Raw genomic sequence first — 13890 nt, 5'->3', positions numbered from 1 at the left:
TTGGGAGAAAGCACGTTGAGGGGAAGAATAACGGACACCTACGGCAGAAAGGGTCTTACCATCCTGTTCACATCTGGCTAGTTTGCTTTTAACTTTGGGTCCAAACAACAAGGAAGCCTCAATGGGAGCATTAAGAAAGGAAGCCTTAAAGGGTTCCGCGAAATTGCACAAGCGCATCCAGGTGTGTCATCTCAAGACCGCAGCTGAACCTGCTGCTGCTCCTGATGCGTGAGATATCAGTCGCATAGAGGAGTTAGATATTGACTCAATGGTGGCCAGCTGAGAGGCCACTTTGTCACGGACCTCATCAGACATGGCACCAGCCAAGGTTTCAGAAATCTCAGAAATCACATCCATTTGAAGCCTCGTAAAGTGTGCCATATAATTCAGGGACCTGATAGTAAAGGTCACAGATGCAAAGGTGCACTTCCCTATCCTGTCCAGGGCCCAGGACTCTTTGTTAGGCGGATGGACAGTCTGGTTTTCTTCTTCTGCCAGATCCTTTTTTGTTGCAGCTGCCACCACCACAGCATCGACAGGAAGACCTTTTGACCAATGGGGATCCGTAGCAGGAGACAAAATCTTATCTGGCCTCTGGGGAATGGCTTTGACGGTGTCAGGAGCCTTCCACGCACGCTACACGATAAGCCAGACAAGTTCATCGGCAGGTGGAGTAACCCAGGAGGTAGGCGTCGGGCGCCAAAGGCCTGCAGGAACACAGATTCCTCATAAGTCGCATTAGAGGACTGCCAGTCACCTGTCAGTTTCAAGACTCCGAGGATATCACCAAAGGATACCTCAGATGGTGACCGAGGGGATCCTTCCCCTTCATCAAAATCTGTGTCTTCAGTGAGGGACTCCTCTGTGGAGTCCATGTGCTTCCTCTTACATGAACTTTTCCGGCGGACTTCCTCAGTGGGAAAAGCTGGGGAAGACGGCAGAAAAGGGGTTTCCTGTGGGAATATGTCCTGATGCCCTTGCACCCAGTGTCCACTTGGTGCAACTTGTGAAACCAGTGTACAAGAGGAGGGCAGAGGGATAGACAGTTCAGTATCACCAGCAGCAGCGAAAGCCTTCTCCATCAGCTGGAAGGCTAGTCCACCTGAAGAGGAGTGAAAGTCTAGGACAGGGGTCACCCCTCCCCTAAGTGGCTCAGCCTGCCGACCAGGAGTCCCTGGTTGGCTGTGGAGCAGCAAACTATGCGTGTCACAACTGACATCCTGGGTAGTAGCAAAACTTTCCTGCCACGAAAGCAACTGCGGTTCCTTAGTGAGATCCATAAAGGGAACCGCAGAAGGGGAAGACTGTGCTATTTCCATGGACTTCAAAGGCAATGAAGGAGGAGAATAAGAAGGTGTCTTTGGAGATGGGTGATCACCTCCCAAGGAAGGATAGTTCCTGGGGGGTGGGATACCTCTGGCCAAGAGCACCTGATCCACAAAATGCAACACATCATGTTCGGAAAGGCTTCTAGTGGACCTCATGGAGACTGAGGGAGAAACAGGCCTGTCCACAGAAGAGACAAACTCGGTGCCCATCTCACCAGTCTGCACCGAGAACAATGATGCCGAGAGAGAATGGACTACGGGTGTCTGCACCAAAGAAGTTATCGGTGCCGAGGTCATGGTCTGTACCGACAAAGGGATCAGTGCCGGAGAGGTTGTCGGTACCAAAGATGGAACCGACAAAACTGGAGTCAACAATAAAGGCGTCGGTTCCGAGTAAGATGTCGGAGCTGATGTGGTCAAGGTCTGCGCCGACTGAACGGTCGGTGCCAATACAGTGGTAATAGTCTAAACCGAGGAGCCCCTCGGTGCCAATATAGTGAAGGCTGCAAGAGAAGATGGAGCAGAGATCACTAATGGAGCTGAAGGCCTCTGTGCCGAAGGTCTAGGCACCAAAAGCACTGAGGCTGACTGAGTGAGCTCCGGAGCCAAAACTTTAGCCTTTTTAGGTTTTGGTTGGCAGGAGTCCCCAGCCGGGGATAAAGGCAAAGATTTAGCCATGGTAGGAACATCCAAGGTTTTCTTATGGGCTCTAGGAGGGGTTGAGGCCTCCGTCCCAGAAATAGCCTCTGAAAAGGGATATTTAAGAAGTCCCTTCAGTAACAGCTTGTTTTTCCTTTCCAACAAGGTTCTATTTGAAAAGTTCTCACAAATAGTACAGGGCGGGTCAACAGACAAGTGGGACGCCCCCAAACAATAAACCCACAAAGAGTGTGCATCAGAAGTAGATAGTGTGTGTCCAAAATCAGAACACCGTTTAAACCCCAGACTACCTTTCTTATCTGCCATAATAGCTAAAATAGAAAGCAGAAAAGGGTACCAGCAATGGTAAAAAAGAATACCCGAAGGTATGAGAAAAAGGGAAGGATTACCAATGATGGTAAGGGGAAAATACCTTGCAGTAAAAAGGTAGAGAAAAGAGAAGAATAAACTGAAGAAAGTATGATCGCTAGATGTGATAGGGTAAGAGACAATGAAAAAGAAACTTTTCTGACAGAAAAGTAATGTAAATGGCTATTAAACAACAAATAACTGTACTTAGCTCAAGAGAAGCAGCTTGACACGACCAAATGGCAATGCGGCAAACAAAATCTGAGGTAACAGGGGAGCGGGACTGTGGGTAAGAGTTTAGCTCGAGAGTTTGAAGCTGAAGCGAGCTTGGAAAATGGCCACTCGGTTCAGAGGTCGGAACAGATACCCATGCGTAAGGAATGAACGAGGATTAACATCAGATCAATTGTTCCACATTACACGGTAGAACGAGATCCCAAAGACATAGGCTGCAAAAGTGTCTTGATGACTTTGGTATAACCTGATCTATGAAAACCAAGGGCATCTGTCAGACTACCAATGGTTTCTCATAGCTTCTCTTTTTCTTGTTTTTCTTAATGTTTGTATTTCAGAGGAAATGTTCCTGGAGGCTATGACTGATGCCATGGTGGAAAACAACCAGGCAAATATCCTCTTAGATGCATTGTAGTCCAGGACAGACTTAGCTGCTCTTCTGACTGTCTCAGGGTGAACCTGGAGTAGTGTGGACTGGTATTCATTTCATGCCCTGGGCCGTGACACAAAAAGCAATAAATACGGCAATCTTTATGCAAGATCTGTTTTCTGCAACCTACACAGCTGTTCTTTCTAACAATATTACTGTAAGAATCACTAACAAATATTAGAAACGATCAGCAACATTGTACAAATAAGGAAAAAATTAGACTTTTGAATAATTAACTTTCCCCCAGAAGCAGGCTGAACTGTGGAAAAGTGATGCTTGGTAAAGCATGTGATTTTAACACTGTGGCAAGAAAGATTTGAAAGTGGTAGTGGCCAGCTTCCTTCACATCAAAGATTTCCTGATGTCTAGCAGGGAAGTAGTAAGAAGAAACCTCTGGAGAAAGTTCAGCTTTGGAAGTCGGAATGGATGTGGGTTACCTGCAGTCAGGATATCTTAGTCATTATGACTGCAATACTGAATAGTATAATAAATATATTTTGCTACTATTTAGGTCAACATAACTGGAAAAGCTAGGATACTCCCACAATGCTGTCACTATCTTACTTCCCATTTTCTGATACCAAGTTTTGCATTAAGAAACCAAATCTTAATGCAAAATGTTCAATGGCATTCACTGACATTCTGCCATGGCTGCTTAAAACTAAATACTAAGTTCTACCTTTGGAAAGTATATCTTAATGCTAAGTTGCCTCTAACATTGTGATCTAAATACTGTCTCTGGCATCTGTCCTCATACACCTTCGCAATACCTACAAATTCCAAACAGATCAAGAAAGCAACACTGGCAGAGAAAATGACACCACCAGATAACCTACTGAACTGACACAGTTGATACAGTGCACAAAGTGCACATAAATCACTGTTCTAACTATTTATCAAGCACCGTACTGCACTCATCTTTTTAAGTTCCTTAACCTCAAAATAAAGGTTGTAACACTCTCACTACTAGTATTGAAAATGGTGGCAACTACACCATATGTAGCTGACTGTAATTTACTGGTTAAATAGAGATAATCATACATAATAACATCATGACCAGACCGTGGAAATTAAACTAGAAAAAGCTTTATTTCTGCGACTGATCTACAAACCATAGCTCACTGTTCCTTAGAATGTATAATTAGCTTGGGCATAGGAGAATTCACTAGATTTGGAGGAAGGTGAAGACTAAGACAGAGTACCACCCTGTTTCCTTTTCTCTCTCTGTCCTTATCCTTCTCTCTATTTGCTTTGTCCTAGTCTCTTCCTTAAGAGGTGCTGCAGAGAAAGAAGGCAATAAACGTTTCTGGATCGATTTACTTTTTCTGCTCCTCCAGTGAGAGTACAGACAGAAGCCCTTGCAAGTGTTGCAGGTGGCCTGCAGGTGTTCTAACTCCAGGCATACCACAGAGTTCATGTGCGTACTTGGGCAGGGATTTACAGCTACAATGGGTGAACTTCTCAAAGCTCTGTCTACAGTGACACAAGGGAAAAAGACAAATCAAATAAATACTGACAGGATGCACCAAAAGACAAACAATACCTCTCAAGCAATAATACTCAACACTATAGGCAAAATATAGTGCAACTATGAATGTATTGGCAGGAAAAAGATAAGAACTCCAACTTGCAAAATGAGAAGCTGAGATCAAAATAACTGGACATCCTATCTAGTCATGGGAGAATGGGAAGGATACAAGTTTTTTTTTAATGACCACAAAAATGTATTTAATGAACTGTAAACCTCAGGGTTTTACAAGGAGAAAAAGAATCAAATGCAATACAGGAAATACTGAAAAACGGGTCTATATTATAAGATCGACAGTTGAAAACATAGAACATATGGTCAACACCCTATGGTCGATGTATTCAAACGTCAACCTTACAAAAAGGCAAAAAAAAAGAAAAGAAAAAAGTACCCTAACGGCTTTAAGCAGGGGGGACAAGCCCCCCTGTGCCCCCCACAACCCCCGCTACTTAAATATATCAACTCCGAGACCGCACTACATTGCAGTAAACGGAGATCTCCCCTTACGGAGATTTATGTTTACACGCTTGAGATTCTGAGCGTTCGATATTCTCGTGCCGACAATGTTAGATTCAACACTATTGGCTTTCGAGAATATAATATAGACCCTGAAAAACATAGCTTATCATTGTAATTATAGACATCTTGCTGCTGAGGTGTCAAAGAAGAGCAAAAGAAATACAGAGGGGACAAGTGCATTATGGGAGTAGGGGAGGAGCTTCAGTACATGGTAGAGCAATATGTTGCTGGACTGGATCCGCATGAGAAGAAAACATCCCTAAATCAAAATGAATGGACAGGATAACGTAAGATCAAATATACAAGAAGGCACCAACAGTTTCTCCATCCTTGTGAAAAAGGAAAACCTTATCACAAACTCATAATGAGAAAAGCCATTTTTTTATGTTTATGTGTACAAAGTTTATTTTTTTAAGTGCCACAGTCAGAAAGTCTACAAGAGCAACACCAGCTGCTCACCACGAACTACCAGCACTGTCAGTGGTGGCAACACATACTCTAGCATAACACTGTTCAGCAAAAAAAGAAGGAACAGTTAAACAGAGTAAAATATTAAAGAAAAAGGTAGGCAATAAAAGCTATACAGACATGAAATTCTAGTGTTATAACGTAGAGCATTTTCTAAGGCAAAACACCATGCAACAAGAGCATGTCTCATAGTTCTGTATGCAAATGCTGTCAGCAAGTTCTCATTAAACGCAAAAAAAAAAGCTCAGCCTCTGATCAAGTAGTGAAGCAGCCAGTATGAATAAGTCAAGGTGAAGCTATCTTGACACGAAAATCATCTACTACTTTTGTTATTTAAAAAAAAAAAACTTTCTAAAGAAAAACAAGAAAAATAATCCACTCAGTCTTACAAATACAGAAGCAAGCAGTTTTGTAAACATACCTCACACTGTCTCATGTTCCTTGTCCTTTTTCTTCGACTTCGCTGCTTGGAACTTCGAACTCCGGCCAGTTCCTCCTCCAGCTCCTGCTGCCCTGAGATTATGGCTGGATCAGAGCAGCCAGGAAAGAACCAGTCATCCTCAATCAGTTTTGTGCCACAGGATAGCAAATTCATTTAGATATAGTACATACAGTGCACAACACCAGACATGAGAAAAAACACTCACAGTAATCAAGCTGCAGGCAAACATAAAGCATAAAGACTCACAGCTGCCAAAAAAAAAAAAACGAGAGAGAGAGAAAGAGAGACAGAGTGACAAAAGGCAACACAACAGATACTCGGAAATGTTAACTATGCATTAATCCCAAGATGTGTGCTGTAGATCACAAAGACATTAATAAAAATGTTTTTGCTAGTACATTTAAGCATCTGTGCAAATTTTCAATGTTATTGACCTTTTAGATGCATTAATTTTGTGACTGCCCATTTAATTCAAGTTTCTTTAAAAATATAAAACTTCAAAGAAACTGGCTTTATATGGCTGAATTTCATCATCCTACGAGCAGCAGACATCTCAGGAAAAACACTACAAATACTACACTGCAAACTGGTATCACGCCATCTTAAGGCATCCAAATTGTATTTTTAAGTAAAAAAAAGTGTCAGATTAAATAATCAGAGGTAAACTGATCAAATTGCTAATGGAGTTCAATCTGCAAGCTATAAAATGTTTATGTATCATTGTCAAATCAAACATAACACTTAAAACTACATTCCCATCTGTTTTGTGATTTGAACAATACACATTGGGGTGATCAAAACAAATTAAACAAAAAATATATAGACATTAAACACAAAGCAATCAATATAATAAATGAAGCAACTAAAATGGAAGCATCAAGGACAAAGGCGGTACACCAAAGTATGCCCTCTTCATACATCAGCTCCCTGCTTCTTTCCCTTTTGATTCAAATTTAAAGAGTGAATTTGGAGCTTAGAAAGCTGTACAGAAAGATGAAGCACTTTTCCCACATCTGAAGTACAGTGCTAGACTTCTGGTGCCCAACAATACCACTGATCTGATGGACTCTACCTACCGTTTGGACATATTTTTCCTTTAATTAATCTACTATCTAGTACACTGTAACGAGAATGTGGCAAATTTAGCCACCATCTTTTAAGTAAAAGAACATGCACACCTTTAAAACTATAACCACCAGTGTTACTAGGATCATATAGAAACCTCTGTTCAACGGGGCTACTCTCTATTCCCAAGAGTACATGTGCTAAAAGTCAGACTGCACTTCATTTCCTCGCTCAAGGATATAGTTGTTGAAGGGAGACACTAAGAAAAAGCATCAGATATTAAAATAAACTAAAAGCTAGGTACAGCACAAACATTTAAGAAGTGTATCTTAATGGTCCCACAGCAGCCCATGTAAAATCCATTACTAGATGCAAATGCCTAACAATCCTTTTACCAACTAAAACAGAATTAAGTGTTCCAAAATCCCAGTCAAACTAACGGGGAGGCAATCTCGTCTGCACCCTAAACTAATTCACCAAGTCCAAGAATTTTGTACATTGCAATAAATTACATTTAGAGGTAAGGAGTTATTTCTTTCCTGTTGCTAATGCTAGGATTTCTAATCAAGTTAATTTTTTTATGCCTAATAACTTCCTCAAACTAAGTTTTAAAAACTGAGATGAAAGAATACTACTAACCTCATCGCCAACTAAGAAATGAGGATATATGAAAAATGCAATGGCCTAATGAAAAGGACTATTTTGGAAGGTCTACTGCTCCAAATAAAGCAAACTATTTCACGAATATCAGCTCCCACAGGACACATCTCTGAAAAAAAGGGTAAAATTAATAACATACTATAGTGCATTGTCACAACTATGCACAATCTTATCTTCAAACTGACCAACTGTAATGTAATGTGCAATGAGGCCCTGGGCACTGGGCTAAGAGACTATCAGCAGATCTTTGGGGGGGGGAGGAGGCAAAGTGACAGCTAATAACACAATACTAGACTTCCACAATCAGTTAAAATTAGACAAAAATACTTTTTTTATGGAATAAAAGAACAAAAGTGATGAGGCTTTCAGCATAAGTACAAGTAAAGCAATACCACGGCAGACTACAGAAGAGAGTGCACTGCCTTGATAACGAAGCTCGAGGTACATAAAGAAAATGTCCAGTTCAGTATTAAAATCCAGTAACCAGGCTCACATAATATAATTTATGAAATGATGAAGTCCATTGTGTATCGGACAAAAGCACTTTATTAACTTCAATAAATTTGAAGTACTGGTACCCCGTGTGGTTAAGTATTAGATCCCCTACGGACTACCTTTATACACTACTTTAGAACTCCATGACTAAGGGCAAGCTTCTGAAGAATTAACAGTTGAACAATGGTGTCTAAAGAGCAGAAATTTTTTAATAAAATTCTATGTAAACAAACTGCATGTAAAAAAATGTACACTGCATCTCAAAAGGAAGAGGCAGTTCTTCCTTAAACATAAATAAATAAAAATTTAACTATCACTGCATTACTAATTTCTAAAAAGAAGTTCTACGTGTCCCAAAGACATGAAGCAATGCAGAGTGACTGTACTCTGTTCAGGTGTGAATATCTTGCAACATGCTCATACTACTATAGTACTATGGAGCCACTACACAGCACCATTTTGCAAGACAGCTAAATAAAAGGTATAAAAGCATGTTTCACAGATACTTATGGAACCATTTTGAGCATGTTTAATGGGTACCTTCAGGTAGCCTTGAGCTGCTATGAGTGACCATTAAAGATATAAAAAGTCTTATCCTACATAACCCACAACAGTCAGATGATCATGCTTTAACTGCTCAAATACAACTAATCAATTTTACTTTTGATCACAACTCATACGCTTCAAAGGTATGCAAAGTGGGATCGCTGATTGTGCAACACAAATGAATACTATTCTGGGGACTGTCTGCCTTCCTCACCACTGTACAACCATGTAGTCAGTATATAGAAGCTGAGATGTACAGGAAATTACCCTGAAAATGAAGCCGGGCCTACCACCCTCAAAATATTTCTTTCAGTCTGTGTGAGCCGTTTCAGTTCTACTGTGCTCTCAGTCAGCTGTGACTGAAATTTTTTTTTTTTTTGAGCAATCATGCCTCGATCATTAAAACAGATGCATACAAGTCTATCATGACAACTCCCAAAGATTTTACCAAATCAATTCACAATGTGTTGAGGTAGAGGAGAGCAATGATCAAAGATTACCAGTAAGTGACAGGGATCAACACAATTAATCAAACATATTTTTAACTTATAAGCTTAAAAAAGAACTATTACTGAACTTTAACGCTTCTTTATACTACTTCAAAAGAAAATATGCAATATGTTGAGAAATGCTCTTAAAGCTGAAAAGAAAGCATAGGTAAGGGATGTATGATTTAATATGAAAACTACATCTATTTAATTTTATTTATATTTGTTTAAGAGGGTAGTGCATAGTTCAGAACTGATCATTTGCAGGTACATCCCAGGTGAAAAACCTTTACGACTAAAACAGCAGCAGCAGTGGTGAAAACAAAGAACAGGCAGTGAGTATAATATATACAAACTGAAGAAAGATATATATATATATATATATATATATATATATATATATATATATATATATATATATATATATATATATATATATATGTATGTGTGTGTGTGTGTGTATATGTATGTGTGTGTGTGTGTGTGTGTGTGTGTATATATATATATATATATATATATATATATATATATATATATATATTTATTGGTCAACTTTTAAACCCCCAACTGCCAGTAGACCGAACCACAAAAGACTGAGACCATTTAAATCCCCAACTGCCAGTAGACCGAACCACAAAAGACCAAGACCATTTATCCAAACAATCATTATCCCGAAACTTTATAACATTGAATCTCAGAATATCGAAATATAATAAAAGTTAAATGGCAAGTGGCTTAATATTGTGTTGTCTTTTCAAGGTTGTCTTGTAAGCACGTAAAAAATATGGTGGAGTTTACATTCTAAGGTCATGCTGTGAGAAGTTTATGGTGTTTCAAAGTGTAGAATAGGTCAAGAAGTGGTATGCCAGTGTAACTTTTCGTAGTGGTGAGTAATTTGTATAGGATTTGTATAACAACCTCCTTGCTGATAATGATACATGACATTTTCTTTAAGAGAAAAGGTATAGCATGTGCGTTATGTATGTCGACTGAATCTGTCAAGAGAGAACTGTAGCATAGCAATCCCTAGGGTTTATCATTTTTCTGAAAACAGTGTGCTGTCGGAGTTGGTATATTTAATATGCAGGGGTGTGAGGGGTGCAAATGCCCTCCTAAAGCAAAGGAGAAATAAATAGTTGTAATTTTTATTGCTTAGTTGTTGAGGTTAGGAACAGTCCTGCAAAGACTGGCTTGTGAGGTAGTATAGTCAAAGCACGGCGATAATGTTTTCTGTTTATCAATATTCCGTTTAGAAGGTTATTTAATTTTGATAGCTGCAGTGACGTGAAGACTTATAAATGTGGTTATTGGAAGTTTAACAGTGGTGGTTTGCAGTAAAGTTTGTGTTTTTTTGGGTGTTTTGTCTCGGTGGAGTATAAGGACTTCAAGTTTGCTTTTTTGGTTTTCTGTATTTTAGTACTCAATGTTGTAAAGTTTCGGGATTGTGATTGTCCATGCTTCTGCTTTCGGTCTTTTGTGGTTCAGTCTACTAGCAGTTCAAGACTTAAAAGTAGACCCATATATGTGTGTCTGTGTGTGTGTGTGTGTGTATATATAACACTCTGGGGGCTGTGGTGAGACCAAAGCAGAGAACTCTGAATTAGTAGTGACTGGCTCCCAGCATAACTACCTGCTGGATCATCCGTTCATCTTTTTATGACAGTATGCATCCTGAAGACCTATTGAGAACATCCAGTCATCCTTGCCCAGACAAGGGAGAATGGACTGAATCGTGACCATTCAAAACGTGTTTTGAACTAACTTGTTTAAGATGGTGAGATGCAAAATCAGTCTCCAGTCCCCCGTTTTCTTTAGCACTAAAAAGAACCTTGATTAAATCCCAGATTCCATCTGATCTTGTGGGACCTCTTGGATGATTTTTTTGAGCAGCTTTTGAATTTGAATTGCTGCTTGTTCCCTCTGACTGGGTGGAACATCTGGGATTTTTCTTGTGTTTGGAGGTGGAAGGGAAAATGGAATTATACAACCTCTGGAAATAATCCTCTGCACCCAAGTATCTCTTGTTAAATCTAGACAAGTTCTCTGATGTAGGGATAAACATCCCCTGAATACCTCCAGAGGTTGGCAACTGGGTCTCCTTTCAGGAGCACTGGAATTGTCTCTCAAATAGGGAATCTCTGGATCCCTGGTTCTACGGGCCACCTCTATCACATCATCACCCATTAGATTTCCCTCTTCTGCCCTGGGGCAATCTCCTTCTCTTGTGTCCTGGAACAGACCCTGACACTTCTTAAATCACATTTTCTGACCGCCTCATTGATTCCTGGCAAAAGATCTTTGAAGGGTCAAAAAACATATGCACAGGGCAGAGTCTTTCCATATTTTTCATACCTGGATAGTGTGTCCTTTACCATGAGGTCAAACAAAGATATGCCGTCAAAGACAGCACTGATGAACAAAGACTTGAAGGGCTCTGCAAAATCACAAAAGCACATCCAGGTATGTCTCCTTATGGAAATCCCTGAACCCGCTGCCCCTGAGGTCCCTTCAGCTATATGCATAACTAACCTCATGGAAGAACTGTAAAAGGATTGCAAGGTAGTCAACTGAGAAGCCACAGATGCTTGAATTTCATCAGAAATTGCTCCTGAGAGAGTATTTGACAACACCTTAATCAAATCCCTCTGAAGTTTTGTAAAATGTGCTGAATAATTCAGTGACCTTAAAGCGAAGGGTGCTGAATCATAGACATGCTTCCCAAATCTGTCCATTGTCCAAGAATCCTTGTTGTGGGGATGAAAAGTGGAACTCTCCTTGGGAAGTTCCTTTTTGGTGGCCGCTGTTACATCCATGGCATCAGTGGGCACCCCTTTCCCTCAAAACTGCTTGTCTACAGATGGTGCCATAATCTTATCTGGTTTCCAAGGTATAGGCTCAATGGTGCCAATTTCCTTCCACGACCACCAAGAGGTCAACTTAATGAGCTCACTTGTGAGCAGAGTCACCCCGGTGGGAGATGGGCCAGTACTGAAGGCCTCCAGTAATACTGACTCTTCCGATGAAGGGGTGCTGGGTGTCCAGACACCTCTCTGCTTAAGGGTTTCTAGGATGTCTCCAAAAGAGAAATCTTCAAGAGGTGACTGTGGGGAAACCTTTCATATTCATCAAAATTCTATCTTCTGTGATAGACTCCTCTGGTGAGGCCAGGTGCTTCCTCTTGCACATCTTCTTCTTAGGGAACTCCTCCATGGGATGTTCTGTAGAGGTACTGGAAAAAATATAAGGATTCCCTATGGTGAAGCCTGGGGTCTTGATACTGGCAGTCCTTCTGAAAAGACTTGGAAAGACTCTGAAGGCTGAGACATCAGGGTAGGAGATTTAGTATCTGAGGGGGTTGGATCAGTCCATTTTGCTGAGGCAGAGAAAACTCTCTTTACAGTCTCAAAGGCAGATCACCCTGTAAAAAGGGAAAACCTCAGATCAAAGAAGGCAAGCTTTTGGACTGCAGCCCTCCCCCTTCATAGGGCAAAATCCAAGTGGTGAAAGCCAGAGCCAAGCTATCCAACGCTCAGGCTCCAAGGAGCAGAGACAGCTCCAAAAGAACTGGCGTCAACTACAACACCTCAGATCCGATAGGGAAGCTTTGGCTCTGAGAGCTCTCTAGATTCGACAGGATAGGAGCACTCAGAGTAAGCTGCAAATATGAAAATAAGATAATCTGCAGATCTGAGCCAGACAGCTCCAGATGACAAGGATCCAGGGACTCAGACACCACTGAGGGAGTCAGAGGAGGAACATGCAGTGGGGGGAGTAGCAGTGCAATGGACATTCTGACTCAGTGTGGTAGGAGCCAAAGGGACACTCATTTGACCCTGCACAGAGAAAATTTCTCAACACACTTTCCACATCATCTTCTCTAAACTCCAGGAAGGATAAGCAGACAAGACTGAAGGGGACCTTGATCTATCCAAAAAAGGGGAAGGTACCCTAAAGGGCACTAGATCCACCGAAGGAGAATAAATGGCCCTTGGCAGTGCTATAAAAGTAGAAGGACTAGCTACAGCCAGATCCGATGAGGATGCTCAAAGATCTGAGGTAATGGGATCAGTCAATGTTAATTTCCTTTGATGACATCTGATCAGACAATTTTGTTTTTTTTTTTTTTTGTTTGTTTTTTTGGATCAGACGGTGAACTCACATCTCTTTTCTACTTATGTCTAGAAGACTGAATCTGAAGAGGAATGTTTCAGAGACCTTGATTTTGGCTCTTTTGACTTTAGTTTGGGAGATTTTTTTCCAGATATAGCCCCCTGCATCAGAATCTATTTATTTTTTGCACTCAACTAGAGCTCTGTGGTTGAACCCATGGCATATAAAGCAGTCCACAAAGCAAATGAATAGGTTCTCAGCAATAAACACAATGTGTGGGCATCAGATAATGAAAGCTTATGCCCACACTTTATAATTTTTTTAAAGCCCGCAAGCCCTTTTTTCGCCGTACTTACTACCAGATTCAAAAGTTTTTTTTCTTTTTCTGGAAGACAGGACAGGTAAGAAGAAGAAGAAGAAATATACCAACAGTGGTAGATAAGACCTAACATTAAAGTAAGAACGCGCAGGTAACAGGCAGGGGAAAAATACTAACAATAGTATTTAAGAAATATGTAAAGGTAAGGGAAAGGTAAATGCTAATAAAACTGAAGGAAAATAGAAATTTT

General features: G+C 40.6%; 1 protein-coding gene across 2 annotated transcripts in view; it reads right to left on the bottom strand.

The window, feature by feature from the left end:
• LOC122811120 (golgin subfamily B member 1-like) overlaps nucleotides 1–13890 on the bottom strand; it is a 2318314-nt gene that overhangs the window by 1238069 nt on the left and 1066355 nt on the right. For both annotated transcript variants that reach the window (XM_044082720.1, XM_044082719.1), the window contains exon 11: nucleotides 5937–6040. In XM_044082720.1, coding sequence (XP_043938655.1) covers nucleotides 5937–6040 — 104 coding nt within the window. The remainder of the gene's footprint in view (nucleotides 1–5936; nucleotides 6041–13890) is intronic.

Source organism: Protopterus annectens, chromosome 9.part0 (assembly GCF_019279795.1).
Source record: "Protopterus annectens isolate FY-2018-M chromosome 9.part0, PAN1.0, whole genome shotgun sequence".
Lineage (NCBI taxonomy): Eukaryota > Metazoa > Chordata > Ceratodontiformes > Protopteridae > Protopterus > Protopterus annectens.
This window is presented reverse-complemented; position numbering and strand designations above follow the sequence as displayed.